Here is a 24647-nt window from a genome sequence, read left to right as displayed (position 1 = left end):
TCCCCTCCTCCACCCTAGCCTCCCCTCTTCCACCCAAACTCTCCCTCCTCCACCCTAGTCTCCCTTCCTCCACCCTAACCTCTCCCTCCTCCATTCCAGCTCCCCTCATCCACCCTAACCTCTCCCTCTTCCATTCCAGCTCTCCCTCCTCCACCCCAGCTCTCCCCCCTCCACCCCACCTTTCCCTCCTCCACCCCAGCTCCTCTTCCTCCACCCTGTCTTCCCCTTCCTCTACCCCATCATCCTCCTCCTCCCTAGCCTTCTCCTCCTCCATCCTAACTTACCTCTCCTCTACCCTAACCTCTCCCTCCTGCATCCCAGCTCCCCCTCTTCCACCCCCATCTCCCCTCCTCCAAGACATCTTTCCTACACACACTGTTTTTTTCCCCCAAATCGATGGTGACCTCCTTGACCTGAAACCCTCCACTGGCTTCCCACATTCCCAGGATAAGGTCCAACCTTCCCCTGAGCAGCCTGGCTACCCAGGATTCCGCTCCCACCATCTTCCTGGCTTTGCCTCCTGTCTGCCTTCCACACCTGCCCTCTGGGAAACAACGAAGCAGCCACAGGCACCCCTGGGCTCCTGCCTCAAACACTTCCTTCCTTTTTAGGAACCCAGTGCCCTTTCATGCCTCAGGGTCCATCTGCTGGGAAAGTCCTTTCTCCCCCTCTCGCTTGCCAAGCTCCACTTCTCTTCCCATGCCCAGCTCAGTCACCCCTCGGCTGTGAAGGCTGGTTCTCCTAATGCCCCTGGGCAGGACAGCTCCCTTCTCTGTGCCCTACAGACCCTGCCGCACCTCCAGCATTGCTCTTTCCCTAGACCTTGTGCTGGCGAGGGCCCTGTCTGTGTATCCTGTATATCTAGGTATGTGTTGGTCATGTCACAGAGCTCCTTGGAGCAGGGGACAGAATAAAGTTCTGCAGAACAGGTCTCAAGAGCCCGTGCCAGGCGATCCTTAATGAAGAACAAGCTGCATTCGATGTCCAGCTTTCTGGAGAAGGGCCTGGAACAAAAAATGTGGACCTGGGTGCAACTGTCACTCACCACTCATTCCGTGCATGTGATGAAGTATGCTGTGTCCGTGTTGGGTTCGGGGCGGGGGTGTTAGGTGCATTATCTCATCTATTTCATAAGCTGGAAGTTATGGTCACCATTTTACAGAGAAGGAAGCTGAGGCTCAGAGAGGCTGAGTGGCTTGCCAGTCACGCAGCACTAGGTGGTGAAACCAAGAAGAAGTACAGGAGTGGTCGTTGTCTGTCACAAGTTGTGATGCAATGCCATGAGCTTTCTCATGACGTAGGGCAGAGTGTGGAGGCTGTGGGAAAGCCTGGCTCAATGTGCCTAGGGACACAGAGCTGAGACCTGAAGGATACATAGGGGTTTCCAGGTAGAAAGGGAAAGATGTTTCAGGCAGAGGGAACAGTGTAGGCACAGAGGCATGGGAAAGCTAGTGGGTTTGGGGCCATGTTCTATAATTGATGGATTTTGAAGTGCAAGGGGAGTGGGAAGCTGGAAAGGAAGGCAGAGGTAGTGGTGCCTATGGGCCTTCAAGACCTTTGAAAGGCTTGGTTTTATCTCGTACGGAGCCACTATAGAAATTGGAATGGGCAAGTGATATGGCAGATTTGCAAATTAAGAAGATCACTGGTGGGCCAGATGCAGTGGCTTATGCCTGTAATCCCAGCAGTTTGGGAGGCCGAGGTAGGTGGATCATCTGAGATCAGGAGTTTGAGACCAGCCTGGCCAACATGGCAAAACCCTCTGACTACTAAAAGTATAAAAATTAGCAGGGCGTGGTGGTGGGCACCTGTAATCCCAGCTACTTGGGAGGCTGAGGCAGGAGAATTGCTTGAACCCAGGAGGTGGAGGTTGTAGTAACTGAGTTCACAAGTTCGTGCCACTACACTCTAGCCTTGGTGACAGAGAGAGACTCTGTCTAAAAAAAAAAAAAAAAAAGGATCACTGGTGTGAGCCAGAGGAATGGGTGGGATGCCTTCTCCCTGAACTAAGAGAGTTCACTCAGGATCCTCCTGTGCCCCTGCAGCTCCAACCTCATAAGAAATGGCAGCTGTCATGGGGCCAGGGAGAGCCATGCTGGTCAGAAAGGCCCTTGTGCGATTCCCGAGGTTCTCACACCCATGCTTCCATCTCAGTCTCAATGCAGCCGTGGGTTGGCATGCCCACCAGCCATGCTGCTTCCCACCTCTGATGCCTGGGCTCGTTTAAGATGTGGTAGAAAGAGGCAGAAGGCCCACCTGTTCACGGCTTTGCTGGGGAATTAGCTGATGGCACACGGTGGACAGATGAACACAGGTGGGTGGCCTCCTGTGGTTCCAGCACCCATGGACTCTTGTTCTGGGAATGGCCCATTTCCCTCTGCAATTACCAGATCGCCATCCCAGCCAGTACCACCACCGCCCTTGGGATTCACCATGGGATGGGCTTTCTTGGAGAAGCCTTCTGGTGACAGCTTTGTTTTCCTGTGTGGCTTCTGGCATCTCTTTTTGCCTGAGAAAGGAATGCAGAAGCAGAAATATTGAGGATATCCAGGCTGAGTTTGGTATCTCTTGCTTGTAATGTTCTTTCATTCAATACAGACACATAATTGGTCACTTATGGGCTAGATGCTGTGCCAGGTGCTGGGAGCACCAAGGAGCTTAGAGTCTAGTGGAGAAAGACAGATGTATAAACAAGGAGACAAGAAGTGTTCCATGGGCTGTGGCAGACATTGTTGGAGGATACATGTAACACCAAGCAGGGAGTGGTCAGTTCTACCTGAGATCAGGGGGGGATCAGGACAGATTTTACAAGGGGGCTTGCAATGGAGTCGAATTATAAGAAGTTAGTAGTTTTTGGCCAGGAGGTTGGGGAAATGAGTGACATTTTAGGCAACACAAAACATGGACATGTGAAGTAGCATGGTGGTTTGGGAGATTGCCTGCGGGTTGGGAGAGCTGGCCCCAAGTGTGCAGGAAGTGAGTTTGGCGTTGATGGAGGAGAAGGCTGGTAGGTAAGAAAGGCCCAGATCTGCTGGGTGTGGTGGCACACGCCTGTAATCCCAGTACTTTGGGAGGCCGAGGTGGACGGATCACTAGGTCAGGAGTTCAAGACCAGCCTGGCTAACATGGTGAAACCTTGTTTCTACGAAAAATACACAAATTAGCCGGGCATGCTGGCATGCGCCTGTAATCCTAGCTACTTGGGAGGCTGAGGCAGGAGAATTGCTTGAACCCAGGAGGCGGAGGCTGCAGTGAGCCGAGATCGCGCCACTGCACTCCAGCCTGGGCGACAGAGCGAGACTCAATCTCAAAAAAATAATCAAAAACCAAAAAACAAAAACAAACAAACAAAAAGAAAAGCCCAGAACTGGAGGGCTTCCTAGGTCATGCTACAGAGTTTGATGACTTCTGTGTTTAATGAGAAGCTGTTTGACGTTTTAAAATCAGGGATGAATAAGATGAGTTGGTTTGTATGCTAGAAAGATGATTCTGGTGAGAGGGAATGAGTAATTCTCAACCTGGGCTGCACTTTAAAAAACATTAATATCAACTCACTCTACTTTGAGTTTCTGATTTACTTGGCCTGGAAGTGAGGCTTAAGCATTGGTCTTTTTATGCCACTGGTTTTCTTCCTTCCTTTCTTTTTTTTTGTTTGTTTTTGAGACAGAGTCTGTCTCTGTTGCTCAGGCTAGAGTACAGTGGCAAGATCTCCGCTCACTGTAACCTCTGCCTCCGGGGTTCAAGTGATTCTCCTGCCTCAGCCTCCCAAGTAGCTGGGATTACTGGGACCTGCTACCACGCCTGGCTAATTTTTGTGTTTTTAGTACAGACGGGGTTTCACCGTGTTGGTCAGGCTGGTCTCAAACTCCTGACCTCAGGTGATCCACCTGCCCTGGCCTCCTGAAGTGCTAGGATTGCAGGTGTAAACAACCAAGCCCGGCCTGGTTTTCTTTTTTTTAAACAATTTCTTTTTTCAGACATGGGGTTTCACTATATTGCCCAGGCTGGACTCAAACTCCTGGGCTCAAGGGATCCTCTCACCTTGGCCTCCTGAGTAATTTCATTTACAGGTGCCTGCCATCATGCCAGGCTTAACCATTGCTCTTTTTGAAAAGTTTTCCAGGTGGTTTGAATGTGTAGTCAGGACGAGAGCCCCCGGGGACATTTGGCAATGTCTAAATACATTTTAGGTTGTCATAACTGGGGGTGCTCCTGGCATCTAGTGGGTGGAGGACGTGAATGCTGCTAAACATCCTACAACACACAGGACAGCCACCCTCACCAACCCCCAAAGAATGATCCAGCTCCAAGCGTCGATGGGGCCACGGTTGAGAGCCCTGGGCTAAGGAGCACCCCGGAGGCTGGAGACAGATGCCAGCTGAAAGGCAGAACCTGATAGTCCAGGAGGGGGGTTAGAAGATGTTCCACGGAGGCAGGATTGGGTGGGCAGATAAGAGATGTGTTGAAAACAAAAGCAGTCAGACTGAACAACATATCAAGACCCATCTCTACAAGAAAATTAAAAAATTAGCTGGGGGCCAGGAGCGGTGGCTCATGCCTTTATCCTAGCACTTTGGGAGGCCAAGGTGGGTGCATCACTTGAGCCCAGGTGTTTGAGACTAGCCTGGGCAACATGGTGAAACCCTGTCTCTACCAAAAATACACACACACACACACACACACACACACACACGCAAATGAGCTGGACATGCTGGCAGGCACCTCTAGTCCCAGCTACTAGGGAGGCTGAGGTGTGAGAATCACTTGAACCCAGGAGGCAGAGGTTGCATTGAGCCGGGATTGTGCCACTGCACTCCAGCCTGGGCAACAGAGCCAGACTCTGTCTCAAAAAAAAAAAAAAAAAAAAAAAGAATTAGCTGAGCAGGGTGGCACATGCCTGTAGTCTTAGCTATGGGACGCTAAAGCAGGAGGATCACTTATGCCCAGGAGTTTGAGGCCACAGTGAGGTATGATCATGCCACTGCACTCAAGCTTGAAAAAAAAAGGAAACAAAAGCAGATTCAACAAAAGTTGGCCACATCTTGGCTGGGGTCACCTGGAACGATTCCCAGGCTTTTGACCACGGTGGGAAGAGCAGATTTTGGAGAAAGACTACCGAGCACTGGTTAGGGCGTAGTGCTCATGAGTGAGCATCTGGGGGACATCGGGTGAGACAGCGGGAGTGTGGCTGGACTCTGTGTGGCCAGGCTTATTAGCAGGAGCACATCTTCCTCTGTTAGAAAAACAACTCTGCGGTTCTGGGTCACTCTTCCCATCTTTGTATAGAAAAGTACCGATTATTATCGTTCCCCCGGGTGCCTTCTCTAGCTTAAAGGAAAATTCCAGCTCCAGAGATCTTCCGCAGTGAGTGACAGCTCCTTAATGTGAGCAGCAGCGTGGGCGTGGTGGGTGGGATGTCAGAGCCATCAAAGCCCTCATTTCTGATCCCTCTGTGATGTCGGGGTTCCCTGGCACGCCCACCGTCATGCCTCAGCACGTTGGCATCTGAGAGAGGAAAGGTGCAGCTGACACCCTGACCCCCTTCTCCCTGACACAGGGTCAGACAGGGTCCCGCGGTGGCCTGGTTGTGCAGCACAGACATGTTGCCTGGGAACGAAGCGGGGCTGATGCTTTGTCTTGGGAGGAGCTGGGAAGCAGAGTCTGTTTGGGAATGAGAGTGTTGGCCTTTGAGGGTGAGGATGCCCCCAAGGACACAAGGAGGAGAGTGCAAGGTCTGCCGAAGTTTGCAGCAGAATAGCAAGGGTATCTCACTCCCTGGAGAACTTGGGAAACAGTTCAGATTCTCTCCCCTCTGTGCAGGGGAAGGGATGTTTCTGATTGAATATAGGACACAGAGTCTGTATGAGTTTGTAGAGCTGTCGTCACAAAGATCCATAGACTGAGTGGCTTAAGCAACAGAAACTTCTTTGCTGACAGTTCTGGAGGCTGGAAGTCTGAGATCAAAGTGTGGCACGGTTGGCTTCTCCTGAAGTTCTCTCCTCGGCTCGCAGATAGCCGTCTTCTCTCTGTTCTCACATCATCTTCCCTCTGTGTCTATCTGTGTCCTAATCTGTTCTCATAGAGACACTGGTCATAGGGGATTAGGGTCCACTCCATGACCTCATTTCACAACTTTATTTTATTTTTTTATTTTTATTGAGACTGAGTCTCACTCTGTTCCCAGGCTGGAGTGCAATGGTGAGATCTCGGCTCACTACAACCTCCGCCTCCTGGGTTCAAGTGATTCTTCTGCCTCAGCCTCTAGAGTAGCTAGGACTATAGGTGCCCGCCACCACGCCTGGCTAATTTTTTTGTATTTTTAGTAGAGATGGGGGTTTCATCTTATTGGCCAGGCTGGTCTCGAACTCCTGACCTCATGATCCGCCCACCTTTGCCTCCCAAAGTGCTGGGATTACAGGCATGAGCCAATGTGACCAGCCTCATTTTTACTTTTTTGAGACTGAGTCTCACTCTGTTGATCAGGCTGGCGTGCAGTGGCTCGATATTGGCTCACTGAAACCTCTGCCTCCCGGGTTCAAGCGATTCTCCTGCCTCAGCTCCTGAGTAGCTGGGATTGTAGCCTGCCACCACTCCTGGCTATTTTTTTTTTTTTTTTGTATTTTTAATAGAGATGAGGTTTGCCATGTTGGCCAGGCTGGTCTTGAACTCCTGACCTTGAGCGATCTGCCCATCTCAGCCTCCCAAATTGCTGGGATTACAGGTGTGAGCCACTGCACCTGGCCTCATTTCACCTCTTGAAAGACCTTATCTTCAAAAGCAGTCACAGTCTGAGGTACTGGGGTTAGGACTTCAATGTACGAATTTGTAGGGGGACGCAGTTCAGCTCATAGAGCTAGAGTTCTGTGGTTTCCTGGGGAGACTGAGGAGACGCCTCAGAGGAATTTGTACGGGGAAAGGTCTGAGGCAAAAGGATCGGGATCCCAATGGGCCGAACTCCCTCAAAGTGTTCCCGAGGTCCACGTGACGTTCCCTCCTCCCACCCAGCCCTTCTTTCTGTGAAGGGTGACACACCTGCTAGAAAGAAATCTGACTCCCCTCATTGTGTTTTTAAAATAACTCTCATTATTCCTCCTCTGAAGGTTATTTTCAAACTCTTTATAACTTGATTTTTTTTTTTTAAATGCAAAGACAAGGAATCAAATCTGCCAACTTTCTATCGGAGAAACTCGGGTTTCTAACTTTTAAAGTGGGATTATATGTCTTCTCCAATATATGGGCTCCCTGTTTTTATAACATGCTGCTCTTACATCTAATAAAACCCATTTTGAATGAAGGCAGCCTTTCATCCAGCAGCTAATGTGGGAAAAAGGAATCTTGGGCCCTCATATTAGAAAATCTTGGCCGGGCGTGGTGGCTCATGCCTGTAATCCCAGCACTTTGGGAGGCCGAGGTGGGCGGATCACGAGGTCAAGACATCAAGACCATCCTGGCAAACATGGTGAAACTCCATCTCTACTAAAAATACAAAAATTAGCTGGGTTTGGTGGCGTGCGCCTATAGTCCCAGCTACTTGGGAGGCTGAGGCAGGAGAATCGCTTGCACCCAGGAGGCGGAGGTTGCAATGAGCCGAGATCCGCCACTGCACTCCAGCTTGGTGACAGAGCAAGACTGTCTCAAAAAAAAAAAAAAAAGAAAAGAAAATCTTGGCCGGGCACGGTGGCTCATGCCTGTAATCCCAGCACTTTGGGAGGCTGAGGCGGGCAGATCACTTGAGGTCAGGAGTTTGAGACCAGCCTGGACAACATGGTGAAACCTCGTCTCTACTAAAATACAAAAAATTAGCGTAGTGGTTCGCGCCTGTAGTCCCAGCTTCTTGGGAGGCTGAGGCACAAGAACCGCTTGAGCCCAGGAGGTGGAGGTTACAGTGAGCCAAGATCATGCCACTACACTCCAGCTTGGGCTACAGAGTGAGACTCCGTCTCAAAAACAAACAAAAAAAAAGAAAATCAGGCACTTCTTGGGTACCATGGAGACCTGAGGTCACAGTTAGTGACAGAAGGAGTCACTTCTGCAGCCTGTTGGCTCCTCAGTTCCCTGGGCCACCCCCAGGAGCAGCAGCTGTACCTCCCAGTGCCCTGCAAACACTCTCCTGGGGTTGTCCCTTTGCTCCCCTCATTGCTGCTGGACCTACAGCTGACCCAGTGACCTCAGATGACGCCAAGTCCTGACACTGCAGATGGCCAAGGACTATGGCTCTGAGTCAAGCCAAAATAAGTATTTTCTGTCCCAAAACAATTCTGTGAGCCGAGAATGTGTCCGTGCAGAGGAAGCTGACAGTCAGTCTTGCACTGGGAGTCCCTGGAGCTGCCTGGGTCTGCACACTGGCTGGCTCTGTGCTCAGAGTGGCCTCAGCTGTGTAACTGCCCTTGGCCAATTTCTCGAAATCATGGTTCACCTGCAAATGCTGGTTTAGCAACAAAGATTGAAATAAGGAATCTCACCCCTCAGCATCAAGTTAGGTCATGGTCCCACGCTCCTTGGGAAGGTGGGAGCTTCCCAGCTTCAGGCTGCCTGAGTGACAGGTGGCAGGTAGCATTTTTCCACTTCGGGACTCCCTTGAATGACCCGTCACCTTGAATGCACCTGGATCATTCTCTCTCTCTCTTAAAAACTTTTTTTTTTTTTTTTTGAGACAGAGTCTCACTCTGTTACCCAGGCTGGAGTGTGGTGGCGTGATCTCAGCTCACTGCAACCTCTGCCTCCCGGGTTCAAGAGATTCTCCTGCCTCAGCCTCCTGAGTAGCTGGGATTACAGGCATGCACCATCACACTCAGCTAATTTTTGTATTTTTTTGTAGAGATGGGGTTTCACCATGTTGGCCAGGCTGGTGTCAAACTCCTGCCCTCAAATGATCTGTCTGCCTCACCCTCCCAAAGTGCAGGGATTACAGGCGTGAGCCACTGTGCCTGGCCTCTCTTTAAAAAATTTTTATTTTATTGCGGTAAGAACATTTAACATGAGATCTACCCTTTCAAAACTTTAAGTGCACAATACAATATTGTCGACGAGGTACAATATTGTACAGCAGATGTCTAGAATGTATTCATCTCATTTAACTGAAAGTTCTTTATGTCTGTTGAGTAGCAACTCCCCATTTTCCCTTCTCCCTAACCCTGGGCAACCACAGTTCTGATATTTGATCTATGAATTTGTCTATTCTAGGTACTTCATGTAAGTGGAATCGTGTTGTATTTGTCCTTCTGTGACTGGCCTATTTCACTTAGCATAATTAACCCTGGGTTCATCCATTTGCTTGCATATTGCAGAATTTCCTTCTTTTCAAAAACCAAACAATGTTCTTTTGTATGCATAGAACACATTTACTTTGTTCATCTGACAGTGGACACTTAGGTTATTTCCACATTTTGGCTAACGTGTATAGTGCTGCAGTCAACATGGGGGTGCAGGTATCTTTTCCAGAGCCTGATTTCAATTCTTTTGGATACATACCCAGAAGTGGTATTGTTGGATGCTGTGGTAGTTCTATTTTTAATTTTTCTGATGAACCTCCATACTGTTTTCCACAGCAGCTGCACCATTTTACGTTTCTACCAACAGTGCACAGGGTTCCAATTTCAATCTCTTTCCATTTCTGAATTTAAAAAACTGAGTCCTTCTTATACCACCCCTCCCTTGGAGTGCAGCCTGGTCCTCACCATCTAGGGAGATTCTGTTGGCCCTCTCTGCACTCTTTTTGGGATCATCTCAGCCAGTCTGCAGTTGCTATTTTGGCGGGAGGTGGGGAGGAGGACAAGGGCTCCCTGTGTTGCCCAGGCTGGTTTTGAACTCCTGGGCTCAAGTGATCTTCCTGCCTCAGCCTTCCGGGTAGCTGGGATTACAGGCATGAGCTACCGTGTCTGACTTGGAATTGCTATTTCATAAATACTTTGTGCACAGAATGATATGAAATACTTTATTTGCTTAATCTCATTTAGTCTTCACAATATCCCTATGATGATTGGTTTTGGTGTTTTTTTTGTTGTTTTGTTTTTGTTTTTGTTTTTTGAGACAAGGTCTCTCTCTGTTGTGCAGACTGGAGTGCAGTGACGTGATCCTGGCTCATTGCAACCTCTGCCTCCCAGGTTCAAGCGATTTTCCTGTCTCAGCCTCCTGAGTAGCTGGAATTGTAGGTGCCCGCCACCATCCCCAGCTAATTTTTTAAGTGATCCACCCGCCTTGGCCTCTTAAAATGCTGAGATTACAGGCATGAGCCATCGCACCAGGCCTGATACTATTGCAAGCTCTATTTTACAGATAAATGAGTCCTAGTGAAATTTAGCAATTTACCAAAAGCCTCTAGCTTCTAAATTGGAGCAGAGATGTGAACTGAACTTTCTCTCCATTCAGACTCCTAGCTTTCATATTAGTTAACTTTTTATTTTCATGTAACTGCTCAACTTTCTGAAGACTGGGTGTATGTCTTTTACCTTGTATCCTTGCAGTGCAGGGTTCTAAATACATGCTCAATAAATACCTATACTTATTTGGTTTGTTGACCTGGGTTTCTATTCCTGGGCACCTAAACACAACCCTGCATGCAAAGTTTCAAAATGTATTAGTATGAATGCTACTAATATTAATAATTCTAACCGTAATAATGAACATATGTCTCTCCTGATAAAGCATATATCTTCATGCATACATAACATACATCTCTCCTTATAGAGCATTTTACATAATTAAATTCTAAGGGATTATAAAGTCACAAATTAATTAAATTCTAAGAGATTATAGAATTATTTAGTAGTCCACATCATGGTCCCCATTTTATAGAGAGAAAGGAGATTCAGAGAGGTTAAGTGAGTTGCCCAAAATCCTACAGTTAATAGAGAAAGGAAATCCCACGGAGACTGAGTGCTTTTTCTTTGGACTGCAAGCAAGCACCTTCAGATCATAAAAGGATTTTGTAAATTGTAATGAGCCAGACAGTGCTGGGAGATGTTGTTTAATTGAATTCCAGGAGATTAATGATGGTGTAAGCAAGGTAGGCTAAATGAAGGGGAAGCAGGTAAATGGATGAGATGTTTTACTTTGGGTAATGGCAGGAATGTGGACAGACTGGGTGTGAGAGCAGCCATCCACGTGGATGTCCAGCTGCACGCAGCAGCCCAGACCTCATGAGAGAGCCCTGGGCCAGGTGAAGGCAGGAAAGGGCTTTGTTTCCCGCTGCTGGTTCAGGTTCTGTGCTTCTGCCCCTGTGGCCCTTCCACCTGGAACACCCTCACCCATGCTCGTTTTCTCTTTCTGCTTCCTACTCCTTGCTAATCTTTGTAAAATTCAACCTAGGAGGCTGGGTGCAGTGGCTCATGCCTGTAATCCCAGCACTTTGGGAGGCCGAAGCAGGTGGATCATTTGAGGTCAGGAGTTTGAGACCAGCCTGGCCAACATGGTCAAACCCTGTTCCTACTAAAAATACAAAAATTAGCTGGGCGTGGTAGCGGGCATCTGTAATCCCAGCTACTCAGGAGGCTGAGGCAAGAGAATCGCTTGAACTCGGGAGGCAGAGATTGCAGTGGGCCGAGATCACACCACTGCACTCCAGCCTAAGCAACAGAGCGAGACTCAGTCTAAAAAAGAAAAAAAAAAATCACCCTAGGAGGAGTCCTTCCCTGCTGCCCAGCTCTAGACATTGCTGTGTTCACGTGACACCATAGACTCATCCTTGCAATTGCACATTCGGCATTGTCCTAGAATATCCTTGCACTGATCAGTGAGATCTTTGGGCTCAAGGACCACAGCTTCTTCTCTCTGGTTTCCCAGAGTCGACCATGACTGTGCCTGGATGTGGAATGACCAACTGACCATTGGCAAGCACATCTGGGGCAGGGGGAGTAGACAGCTTTCCTGTTAGTGAAGGCTTTTCTAGGGGAACATGAAGTTTGAAACCTCTGCCCATGAAGCTTTGTCAAGGTCAGTAGCAAACAATGAATAACAAGAGAAACACCTGGGTTTTCTCTAGTCATCTTTGTTGACTAGTGTCAAACATCCTTCACGCCGGGTGTGGTGGCTCACGCCTGTAATGCCAGCACTTTGGGAGGCTGAGGCAGGTGGATCACTTGAGGTCAGGAGTTCGAGACCAGCCTCGCCAACATGACAAAACCCCGTCTCTACTAAAAACACAAAAATTGACCTGGCGTGGTGCCATATGTCTGTAATCCCAGTCACTCGGGAGGCTGAGGCAGGACAATTGCTTGAGCCCAGGAAGTGGCAGTTGCCGTGAGCCAAGATTGTGCCACTGCATTCCAGCCTGGGCGACAGAGGGAGACCCGTCTTAAAAAAAAAAAAAAAAATCCTTCAGCTGGTATTATTTCCATTTGATTTTTTCAAGTGGGAAATAATTTTTAATAGTAAAAATGAAAAAAACAACTCTAAAGATAGTCAGGGCTGTCCTTGTGGCTGCCTTCCTGCAGTTCAGGCTTCCTTGGATAGTTTGTTGATTCTCTTCAGCTTCAACTCTCCCTGACGTTCATGGCTCTAGTTCATATCTCTGACCCTCTCTCTTCTGAACCTGGGGCAGTCATTTCCAATCACCTCCCAGACACTGTGGGAATCTCAACAGCCCCTTACAGTCGACCTTCCAAGGCAGATGCCATTGCTTCCAGAAGTGGCTTCTTCTTTTGCATTTTCTAGTTTGGTAACTGGTAACTCTGGTCATATAAGCTATAAACCTTGGCATTATTGTGTCACCCTTAGTGAACCACTCAGTCACTTGCAAATACAGTTTATTTTTGCCCTTCTAGGGCTCTGAAAGTCATGCCTCCTTACCATCTTCCTGGCTACTGCCTGATTTATTTATTAATTCACACATCACCTGCTTACTGGTAACTACCTATGTGCCAGGCGCGCTTCCTGACACTTGACATCCAGCAGCAAACAACAACAGACAAAGACCCCCAGGAAGAGCTTACTTTCCAGGAGCAAGGGGAGATGCACCATCAACAATGTATTAACTAGGTCAATTATTTTGTATGTTTGAAGAACATGCATGCTCTCGAGAAATGGAGCAGGGCGTCAGGAGTGCCAAGGGTGGAGTTCAGGGTTGCAGCTTTAGGAATGGTCAGGGCAGGCCTCCTGAGACCGTCAGAAGGGGAAGGAGGTGAGGAGGGAGCCAAGTTGGTCTCTTGCGAAGACTGGCCCGGGTAGAGGGAACAGCCAGAGCATGGGACCCGCCCAAGGCTGGCTGGGAGTGTCCTTGATATGGCTGGGTCAGAGGGAGCTGGTGGGGAGTAGTAAGAAAGAAGTCAGAGAGGAAGGAGGTCCCGAACATGTAGACCACTAGGGGAACTTTGTCATTTACTCGGAGTCAAGTGGCCCTTGCAGTGGAATAGCCACACAGAAGAGTGACATATTCTAAAATAATGGAAAGCCCATCTGGCTGCTCTGCTGAGAATACAGAGAGTGGGAGTGTTAAGGGTTGAAGCGCTGTCATTTCTTGTTTTAAAAGAGACAGGGTCTTGCTCTGTCACCCAGGCTGGGTGCAGTGGTGCGATCATAGCTCACTGTAGCCTGGAACTCCTGGGCTCAAGTGATCCTCCTGCCTCAGCCTCCCAAGCAGCTGGGAACTACAGGCATGTGCCACCATGCCCAGATAATTTTTAACTTTTTCTTAGAGGCAGGGTCTCACTATATTGTCCAGGTAGGTCAGAAACTCCTGGGCTCAAGTGATCCTCCTGCCTGTGCCTCCCAGATTTTGGGATTACAGGCGTGAGCCATGGTGCCAGCTCACTGTCGTTTCTCACCTGGGCTGTATGCAATAGCTTTGAATAGGTCACTGCACTTTTTTCTACCTCTGCAAACTTCTTCACACTTCAGTATTCTTCTCTCTGTCATGGGCCAAATTTCCAAAATGCTCTCTAGAGACAGTCACTGGAACAAAATCCACACTGCAGGGGTGGCTTTGAGGTCCATGTGACCTGGCCTCCACTGGCTTTTCCAGCTGCAACTCCTGCTGTTTTCTGTTCCACCAACCCTGGAAGCCGTCATCCTTCCATGCCTTTGCCCACGGTGTTCTACCACTTTCTGTTCAGCAAAATCCTTTCCCCTTAAGCTCCGTCTTTCCTTAAAAGCCACCCCAGAATCTCCCAGTCAGGATGAATCTGCGAGTCTTCACACGCAGGGATGGGATCTGTGTCTGTGGAGAACACTGTAGTCCTGGCTGCATTAGAGTCACTCAGTGCCCACCTGGCTCCTGTACCAGATGGGGAACCCCTGTGTCCACCTTTGCATTTTGAGGTCCCTCTCAGTGCAGTGGAAATGGCCCTGCACAACTTTCAAAATTGTTCTCGTCAGTCGGCTTTTTCCTGTTCTGTCTTGCAGATTGAAGCACTCGTGAAGGACATGCAGAACCCAGAGACAGGGGTCCGCATGCAGAACCAGAGGGTCCTGGTCACCAGTGTTCCTCATGCCATGACAGGTGATGTAGCTTGCACTTTAGTCTTGGCCTGGAATAGACCCCACAGGTCCAATACGGCCCACCTCTTGTGTTTGTAAAAAACTTTATTTTTGGCCAGGTGCAGTGCCTCACGCCTGTAATCCCAGCACTTTGTGAGGCCGAGGCGGGTGGATCATGAGGTCAGGAGATCGAGACCATCCTGTCTAACATGGTGAAATCTCGTCTCTATTAAAAGACAAAAAATTAGCTGGGCGTAGTGGCAGGTGCCCGTAGTCCCAGCTACTCGGGAGGCTGAGGCAGGAGAATGGCGTGAACCTGGGAGGCGGAGCTTGCAGTGAGCAGAAATGGCGCCACTGCACTCCAGCCTGGGCGACAGAGTGAGACTCGTCTCAAAAACAAAACAAAACTTTATTTCTAAATAAAGTTTTATTGGAACATATCCATGTTCACTCATTTATGTATTGTTTATGGCTGCTCTTACACTACAATGGCAGAGTTAAAATATATAGTTGTGGCCAGGCACAGTGGCTCACACCTATAATCCCAGCACTTTGGGAGGCCGAGGCAGGTGGATCACCTGAGGTCAGGAGTTCGAGACCAGCCTGACCAACATGGCAAAACCCTGTCTCTACTAAAAATACAAAAATTAGCCAGGTGTGGTGGTGCATGCCTGTAATCCCTGCTACTGGGGAGGCTGAGGCATGAGAATCGCTTGAACCTGGGAGGCGGAGGTAGCAGTGAGCCAAGATTGCACCACTGCACTCCAGCCTGGGCGACAGAACAAGACTCCCACAAAGCTGAAATGTTTATTTACTATCTAGCGCTCTACAGAGTACATTTGCCTACTCCTGGACTAAAGTCTTCCTCTGAGGAAGGGGTCAGGAGGGAGAAAAGGACTCAACAGGTCATTTCTTGAAGCCATTCCTCCCAGAAGGTCATTTTAGAAAACTTCACTGTCATTTTTTGTTTTGTTGTTTTGTTTGCTTTGTTTTAATGAAACCAAGTAGCAGAAAAAAAAAAAAAACTATTTAGCAGAAAAAAGTTGGCCTTTGTTTTGTTCCACCTTCTACCTTCTAATTCATTTCAGGCCCTTCTCAACTGCCTTGTGGGGGTGGTGCCACTGTCTCCTCTCTCTGTGTGTGGGGGGTAAGGTGCCTGCAGAGCATCATTTGGGGATATTGGCAAGAGGGGCTGGACGCCAATATTAAGAGAGCGTTTTGGTTACCTGTTTTCTGATCTTGATTTTGCAGTAAAGACAATGTTTCATACTTAGGCGTATTGTCTGCAGAAGCAGACAGCTTCTCATAGCCCAAGCCCGAGGCCTTGCCACTGCTGTGCTCAACGTGAAGCCTCCCTCTCTATGCCACCCCTGACCTGACTATTTTTCACTCAAGGTGCCCTAGTCTTTGCAGAGACAAGCTGGCTCACAGCTTCCTCTTTCCCTTTCTGAGTGCTTAGAAGAAACGATGCCCCCACCAGCAATGTGTCACTCAGGTTTCCTTGCATGCAAGCAACAGAAGACCCACTCTTTTGTTGGAGCAAAAGGGGAATTAATTGAAAGGCTGTAGAACAGCTCATGGAGGAAAAGGAAACACTGACGAGCCAGACTTTGGAAAGGCCAAGAACCAGAGTAGCTCTGGGCACCCAAAGAGTGGAAACAGGGGGCAGACTTTTCAGGGTGCCTTTGTGTCCTCCATCACCTCAGATGCAGCTGGGGCAATTCTTCCTGAAGGCATCCCTGACCCCGTCCCCCTCCCTGCCTTTGATTGTCATTAATTTTGGCCTGAATTCTCTACTGGACTGGGGCCCTTCAAGGGAAAGTATCTTGTCTTGCTCATCTGGGTAACCCCAATGCTTAGCAGAGCTGTGTTTGTAACAGATGGTTAGTTAAAGTTTATTGAATGCATGAGTCACTTCTTGTCTGTCATTGTGTGGAGAGTGCAGGATTAAATCCTTCAGGTGTCTTTTCTAGCTGTAGCCCTGGTCTCAGTTTACTTTCTCCATTGTTTTTGTTTGTTCATTTGTTTTGTTTTCTTTGTTTGTTTTGAGACAGGGTCTCATGCTGTCTCCCAGGCTAGAGTGCAGTAATGCAATTATGAATCACTGCAGCCTTGACCTCCTGGGCTCAAGTGATCCTTCTGCCTCGGTTTTCCAAAGTGCTGGGATTACCAGCTTGAGACTCCACAGATGGCCAGTTTTCTCATTTTTAATGCAAGAATAGCAATCCCTCCCTAAGGGAACGAGTGCAGGAAGGAAGTGAGAGAGTGGTGTGCAGGTGCCGAGTATGCAGCAGGTGCTGGATAGTGGTGGTAGCTAGTGCTTTCCCATGCGTTGTCTGTTAACACTCACAATAAAGTTCAGGGTAGATATGACTGCCCACTTTTTGCACACGGGGCTATGGAGACCAAAGAGTTTCATCAACTTGCCTTCATGTCCTTAAGCTCATTTCATGAGTGAGCTTGAATTTCAGCCCAGCAATGTGACTCTAGAGTCCATATGTATTTTTTTTATTTTTACTATTTTTTTTTGTTGAGACAGGGTCTTGCTCTGTTGCTCAGGCTGGAGTGCAGTGGCACTATCTTGGCTCATTGCAGCTTCTGCCTCCTGGGTTCAAGCAATTCTCATGCCTCAGCTCCGGAGTAGCTAGGATTACAGGCACCCACCACCACATCCAACTAATTTTTGTATTTTTAGTAGAGATGAGGTTTCACTATGTTGGTCAGGCTGATCTCGAACTCCTGACCTCAAGTGATCCACCCGCCTCGGCCTCCCAAAGTGCTGGGATTACAGGCATGAGCCACCACGCCCAGCCCAGAGTCCCTATTCTTATCCACTGTCAGTGTGCACCAGCTGCTTTCCTTCCTTGCACACGGGGCACACTTGGTTCCTGGATTTGGGTGAGGTCGCCCATCCTGCCATGTTTTTCCTTGTTCCTCCTGCACAGGTGAATTCCAGCTGCTGTAGAAACAACACAGGGAGAAGCCCTGGTCCTGCAACATCAGCACCGATAAAAACAAATTATTTAACTTCTTGGATGGCAGGTGTCCCAGGGCTTCCTCGGGACAAAGGTGGCTGATGCAGGAGCCTGAGCAGCCTGCCATGCTGTCAGCACAGACCGCGTGGTGCAGATGCTGGTGGCACCATAATCTCATTTGATCTATTTCGGGAGGCAGTCAAGTGGATGAGAAAGCCCTCGGCTTCTCGGTGGAGAGAGCTAATCTGTCTGATGTCTGCCTGGGTCTGTCTCTCTGCCTGTGCACCACTGTGTAGCATTTAAAGAGAGAGACTTGGTGTGGAAAGTCTAAACACCCAGTCCTAGGATTTTAAGTAGGGGTTTAGATGAAGGATTTTGCCTTTGAACAGACAACCAGGAGTGAATGATGCTAAGAGCAACAGAGGGAGAACCATGGAAAGCCACGAAGGTGTGCATGTGGACACTGACAGAGATCATGGCTGGACATTTGTGTTCTAGGGTGTGGGCATGAAGGGAAGAATTACAGGTTGTCTACACCCAGCCATGGTCGTAGGCAGGCAATTATGCCCGGAGAGTGTGTATGTGGGTTATAAGAAGAAATGTCCCTGCACCACCTCCGAGGAGGGAAGTATCATTGGAAATAATCCAGACGTAAGAACACAGGCAGTGGAGTCTCAATCCTGGCCCTCTTCTTTGGTGTGTTATGTGGGCCTGTTCCCATGCAGACAGGTTTCCAGCTTGGCCTTTGGAAAGCAGGCTAAGATTGCCGGAAAGTGTGACCATTGGCGTCTGCACGATGGCATCTGTGATGGAGTGCTTTGTTCCAGGGCACCTTGTCTATCTTCTGAGATGCTATTACCTTGTGCCTACAAGGTGTACCTTCTGCTTGTGAGGTGAGAGGGCCCAGGCTGAGAGAAGGGGCTCAGAGCTTCTGTGGGGTCATACTGCAGCTCTGGGCTTGTTGGTGGAACTTGGCTTGCCTTGACCCTTAGATAAATCTGAATCCTTGAGGGGAGTGGGTGGGTGGGACAGGTGCACGGGTGCACGTTCTCTCCTGGCCTCCAAGCCTGCATCTCCTGTTGTTTTTCCTGCCAGTCCTTCATTTTTTTGTGTGTGTTGTTCCCAAGCCATCCCCTAAGATTTGCAGGGCCTGGGGCGAGAGTACACGTGGAGGCTTCATTCCATCATCTAAAGTTATAAGTCAACTAGGATAGGTCCCATCCTCCTACCCTGACAAAAGTACCTTCACGGTGTCATGGAAGGCCAGGTTCAAGTTCAATTTTAGAATTTTCTGACTCCTCGGAGTTCTGCCTGGGAACTTGGGGAGTCGGAGAGCCAGCCCCAGCCCTCAGCCTGTCCTCCTGTCATCCCTGGCTCTGTTTTACTCCCATGAGTCCTAGCTTGGTCCAGAGCCCTGCAAACAGCTTGCCTCGGGTCTGTTTTGTGTGTGTGTGTGTGTGTTTGTGTGTGTTTAGACTTAGCCTATTTACTATCCAGTTAGTGAATAACAGTCCATGTACAAGTTATTGTCAGGTAAAAGATCAATACAACAAGAGATGTAAAGATGAAGTGTGTGTGTATGTATGTGTGGGCTGGGGGGTGGGCGTGCGGTGTCAAGTTGCACATCTGCTGGAGTCAGATCATGGATAGCCTTGAATTACAGGCAGCAGAGCTGGGACTGGGCATGATGAGGTGGGGGTTTCCAAAGGTTCTGAGCGAAGAGGAATGAAATCGCAGCTGAACAGGAAGGAGACCAGTCAGGCAACAGCGTGGAGGAGTGGGGATGTGTCAGGAGCTATGACAATAACCGCAAACATCTCTGTTTTGCAGGAAGTGATGTTCTGCAATGGATCGTCCAGCGGCTTTGGATCTCCAGTCTGGGTGAGGGCTCATCTGGCACTCAGTTATCCAGAACAGCTGTGTGTACAGCACCACGGGAGAAACGAAATAGAGACTTAGCCTGTGTTTCTGAGAAATTTACATTTTAATTGGACAGACATGACCTTCGTGTGTAAAACTACCAGAATCAAAAGCAAAGGCAGGATAATTTGGGGACAAAAGAGTTATTTTGTACGAAATATTTAGAGCATAAATAACAGGGATAAGTGGGGAGGACTCAGTCAAGAAAGTCCTGGAGCGGGTGCTGTGTATAGCTGGTCTTGAAAGAAGTGATGCTTGTGAATTGGTGAAAAGGAGCTCTGAGAGTCTTTCTATAAGGGGACACTAGCAAGAGCAAGAGTGTAGAAATGGAATAAGCAGAAAGCGGAGGAGTGACAAGGGAGATTGAGAGTCATGGCTCCAGATGGCTATGGAGGGTGGCAGAGGGGTGGAAGAGCACCTGAAGATCTGGGAGATAGGCAATAGGAAGCAACAGGCCATTTTTGAGCATGGCAATGTGCATGATAATCATATTTCAGCTAGGGTGCCTGGCAGTGTCAGGCCTCTGAGCCCAAGCTAAGCCATCATATCCCCTGTGACCTGCACGTATACATCCAGATGGCCTGAAATGAACTGAAGAATCACAAAAGAAGTGATATTTAAATGGCCTGTTCCTGCCTTAACTGATGACATTCCACCACAAAAGAAGTGAAAATGGCCGGTCCTTGCCTTAACTGATGGCATTACCTTGTGAAATTCCTTCTCCTGGCTCATCCTGGCTCAAAAAGCTCCCCCACTGAGCACCTTGTGACCCCCCACTCCTGCCCGCCAGAGAACAACCCCCCTTTTTCCTTTACCTACCCAAATCTTATAAAACGGCCCTACCGCTATCTCCCTTCGCTGACTCTCTTTTCGGACTTAGCCCGCCTGCACCCAGGTGAAATAAACAGCCTTGTTGCTCACACAAAGCCTATTTGGTGGTCTCTTCACACGGACACGAGTGAAAGGCAGCAATTTAGAAGATGGATTGGAGCAGAAAGAAACTGGAGAGTAGATTTCACACTAGAAAATAGGCTGTTGGTACAATGAGGCATACAACTTTAGGACTTGGTCTTTGATGAAGGGAGCGAGACCTGTAGAGGGAGAGCTGAGGAGGAAGTCTTCCCACACCTTGGAGGCTGAGCTATGGGATGGGGAGATTGGTTGAGTCCTTGGGGTCCTGCAGGAATGGAGGGATGGAATCTCCTCCAGGGGATGGAAAGATATCTGCTTTCATTGATGCTTTGGAGAAAGAACCAAGGAAGTCTGTCCTTTAATTGACATAATTGATAAACAAAGCTGTGCTTCCAAATAAACCGGAGCAGGGTGGGAATTAAAGTGAAGTGGGAAGGAAAGGAAGGGTCTGGACCTGGGATGCAGGCACAGGTGAGCTTGGGATAGAAGTTGGCAATAAACCTGATGCTCCTTGCTCATTCTTTGAGTGACAAAGTGTCTGTTGGTCCAACAGAGACATTTTCTTCCCAGTCCTGTGACCTTTCCCAGACCCAAAGGGCCTATAGAGGCTTCTCTAGGCCTTCCTTAACCATCACCCACTGCAGCAGACCACGTGTGGTTTCTGTTAACATCCAGATTTCCTAGTTCCCATCTAGACTTACTGAGTTGTCATTCCTGGGGATAAGACCCGGGAGGTCCTCCTTTTAGCTTGCAACCCAGCTGATGCTTGTCCACAGCCAAGTTCAGGAACCAGTGTCCTCACTGCTCATGAGATACAGTGCTGTTAGGAAGGGGCACCTGTCCTGGAGTTTGGGGTGCCCTGGGGGCCGGCAATGAGCTCCTGTCTCAGCCCTGCTCTTAACATCCATGTCTGAACTGCTTTCCCCAGAGGCGCAGAACTTGGGCAACTTTATTGTCAGGTATGGCTACATTTACCCCCTGCAAGACCCCAAGAATCTCATTCTCAAGCCTGACAGCAGCCTCTACCGATTTCAGGTGAGTCTTGACCTTGACCTTGGCTGTTCATATGGGGTTGATCTCATTTGAAAAGGTCGGGTTCATAGTTTCACAGATCAGGACTTCAGAAATGGCAGAGGGGGCTAAGGTGGTTCGATTTCTTTAGTCACAGGGTTGGGGTCCATTGAGTCACAATCCAGTTTTAAAGCGTGGTTTCCCTGGTTTCTTTTGCAGACACCGTATTTCTGGCCCACCCAGCAGTGGCCAGCTGAAGATACCGATTACGGTAAATACTTCAGCCCCAACTATGTCTTTGGTAGTGCTTAACATGCTGCTTATTTACTTGCTGCATTTTGGTAACATTTGTCTTGCTGTCATCATGACCTTTCTGTCAGTCCACATCTGCACCGGGCGTGTCCCCAGGGGCAAGGGACTGGGTGTGCTGAGCGTTCTTTCCCCCACTCTGAGCACAGCAGCCTCAGGCTTAGGGAGGCTGCAGATGGGGTTTTGAAAGATGATGATGATGGAAAATGTCATTGCTTTCTTTTCCAGCCATCTATCTGGCCAAGCGAAATATCAAGAAGAAAGGGATTTTGGAAGAATATGAAAAGGTATGGAGGTGCTTTTAAGTAGAGGTTATTATAATTGAGTGGAAGATAGTTTTCAGCTGTACTTTCCTCATTCCCACATCACTACATTCATATGCACCCTCATGATCCATCCATCCAGCCAGTTAGCCATCCATTTATTAATTAGAAGCACTAGCTGAAGTAAATTCTTTCCCATGTCTAACTTCAGTTTCTCTTGCTGTAATTTAAGCCCTTGCCTCAGTGGCTACTGGGCATACGGTGGCTACTCGCTTCCTTTTGCCATCCCACAACAATGTGACATAATTAATATGTACTCTTGGACAAACCTTGGTTAACAGATTTGAACTTGAATTTTTTTTTTTTTTTTTTTTTGAGACAAGGTCTTGCTCTGTTGCCCAGGCTGAAGTACAGCGACACGATCTCAGCTCACTGCAACCTCCACCTCCCAGGTTCCAGCGATTCTCCTGCCTTAGCCTCCTGAATAGCTGGGATTACAGGCGTGTGTCACCACGCCTGGCTAATTTTTGTATTTTTAATAGAGATGAGGTTTCACTATGTTGGCCAGGCTAGTCTCAAACTTCTGACCTCAAGTGATCTGCCTGCCTCGGCCTCTCAAAGTGCTGGGATTACAGGTGTGAGCCATTGTGGCTGGCCCGAACTTCAATTTGTGATGGGAAAACAATAGGACTGTATAGACTTTTGTTTTAGGCTGGGCGAGTCCAATTTCCCAAAGAAGACATGCTAGCCCTCAAAAGGCTAAAATTTCTGGGCAGAGGGTTAAAATCTTGCTGTGTTTTTATATTTATTTATTTATTTATTTAGAGACAACATCTTGCTCCATCACCCAGGCTGTTGTGTAGTGGTGCAGTCTCGGCACACTGGAACTTCTGTCCCCTGGGCTCAAGCCTCAGCCTCCCAAGCAGCTGGGACTACAGGGGCACGCCACCATACCCAGCTAATTTTTGTATTTTTTGTAGAGAGAGGGGGCCCAGGCTAGTCTCAAACTCCTGGGCTCAAGTGTTCCACCCACCTCAGCCTCCCGAAGTGCTGGGATTACAGGCGTGAGCCACCACGCTGGGCCATGTGTTTTTATTCTTACAAACATGTTTTCAGAAAGGCCGGTTTATCTTAGGGTTTATTTTTGAATTTGTGATGCTCTGTTGTTGAATAGTGAGTTTCCAGGTTGGGTGTGGTGGCTCACACCTATAAGCCCAGCATTTTGGGAGGCCAAGATGGGAGGATCACTCGAGGCCAGGAGTTCAAGACCAGCCTGGCAACATAATGATACCCTATCTCTACAAAAGATTAAAAAATTAGCCAGGTGTGGTGGCATGCACAGGTAGTCCTAGCTACTGAGGCAGGAGAATGGCTTGAGGCCAGGAGTTTGAGGCTGCAGTGAGCTATGATTGTGCCACTGCATTCCAGCCTGGGCAACAGAGTGAGATCCCGTCTCAGAAAAAAAAAAAATTGATTTTCAAATTATTTTTAATCTCTGATGCTCTCTTCCTAATCAGATTTTGGATACAATTATTTATTTATTTATTTATTTATTTGACACGGAGTCTCACTCTGCCACCCAGGCTGGAGTGCAGTAACACAATCTTGGCTCACTGCAAGCTCTGCCTCCCGGGTTCACGCCATTCTCCTGCCTCAGCCTCCCAAGTTGCTGGGACTACAGGCGCCCGCCACCACGCCTGGCTAATTTTTTGTATTTTTTTTAGTAGAGACGGGTTTCACCATTTTAGCCAGGATGGTCTCGATCTCCTGAACTTGTGATCTGCCTGCCTTGGCCTCCCAAAGTGCTGGGATTACAGGCGTGAGCCACCACGCCTGGCCGGGATACATTTATTTTTACAAAAGCAAAGAAAACCAATAAAAGTGAGGCTTCTTGTGAAAGTGTTTTGAGAATTCAGCTGCTCCTTGAGTGAACACCACGGTAAAACCAGCTCAGACACCATCAGGCTGGGTCCATGGTTGCCATGAGCCAGGGCTGTGCCCTTGTTGACTTAGAGTTTGTTGCCCTGCAGCACATGGCATATGTCTTGGGGCTTATTGTTCTCATTTTGTTTTTCTTCTCTAGGAAAATTACAATTTCTTGAACCAAAAAATGAACTATAAGTGGGACTTTGTCATTATGCAGGCCAAAGAGCAGTACAGGTGAGTGAAAAGAGACCGCGCTTGTCCTCTCGGTGTCTTTCCTCCCTCTCTTCCTTCTTTGTTTCTTTTTATTTATTTTATTTTTCATTTTTATTTTTATTTTTTTGAGACAGAGTCTTGCTCTGTCACCCAGCCTGGAGTGCAGTGGTGTGATCTTGGCTCACTGCAACCTCTGCCTCCTGGGTTCAAGCGATTCTCCTGCCTTGCCTCCCAAGTAGCTGAGATTACAGGCGCCCAGCACCATGCCTGGCTAATTTTTATTAATTTATTATTATTATTATTATTTGTATTTTTAGTAGAGATGGGGTTTCACCATGTTGGCCAGGCTGGTCTCGAACTCCCGACCTCGTGATCGGCCTGCCTTAGTCTCCCAAAGTGCTGGGATTACAGGCGTGAACCACTGCGCCTGGACTCTTTCCTTTTATTAAAATAAACTTGTTTTTGAGCATTTATGTGCCTAACACTGGGCTGCGCAGGGGGAATAAAAAGACACAGTCTCATAGGTCAGGCAGATGAAAGAATAGGCTATGGTGCTGCTGTGGGATGAGGGCCACCTGGCTGGGGTTTTCAGAAGGAGTCGTAGAAATGGCATTGAACCTGGGGAATGCATAGGAGGGGTCCAGATGAAGGATGGCAGTTGTGGAGGAAGAGGAGAGGTGTGGTGAGAGGAAGGGGCTCTCAGCAG

The 24647-nt window shown here is 48.4% G+C and overlaps 1 protein-coding gene across 3 annotated transcripts in view; it reads left to right on the top strand.

The window, feature by feature from the left end:
- The window catches only part of LOC116463767 (regulator of G-protein signaling 9), an 89705-nt gene that overhangs the window by 1738 nt on the left and 63320 nt on the right, over nt 1–24647 (top strand). For all 3 annotated transcript variants that reach the window (XM_032147032.2, XM_032147031.2, XM_032147033.2), the window contains exons 2-7: nt 14338–14434; nt 19218–19268; nt 21148–21254; nt 21450–21501; nt 21768–21826; nt 23886–23962. In XM_032147032.2, coding sequence (XP_032002923.1) covers nt 14338–14434; nt 19218–19268; nt 21148–21254; nt 21450–21501; nt 21768–21826; nt 23886–23962 — 443 coding nt within the window. The remainder of the gene's footprint in view (nt 1–14337; nt 14435–19217; nt 19269–21147; nt 21255–21449; nt 21502–21767; nt 21827–23885; nt 23963–24647) is intronic.

Source organism: Hylobates moloch, unplaced genomic scaffold (genome assembly GCF_009828535.3).
Source record: "Hylobates moloch isolate HMO894 unplaced genomic scaffold, HMol_V3 SCAFFOLD_60, whole genome shotgun sequence".
Classification (NCBI taxonomy): domain Eukaryota; kingdom Metazoa; phylum Chordata; class Mammalia; order Primates; family Hylobatidae; genus Hylobates; species Hylobates moloch.
The sequence above is the reverse complement of the archived record's forward strand: the minus strand, read 5'-3'. Positions and strand labels throughout refer to the sequence as shown.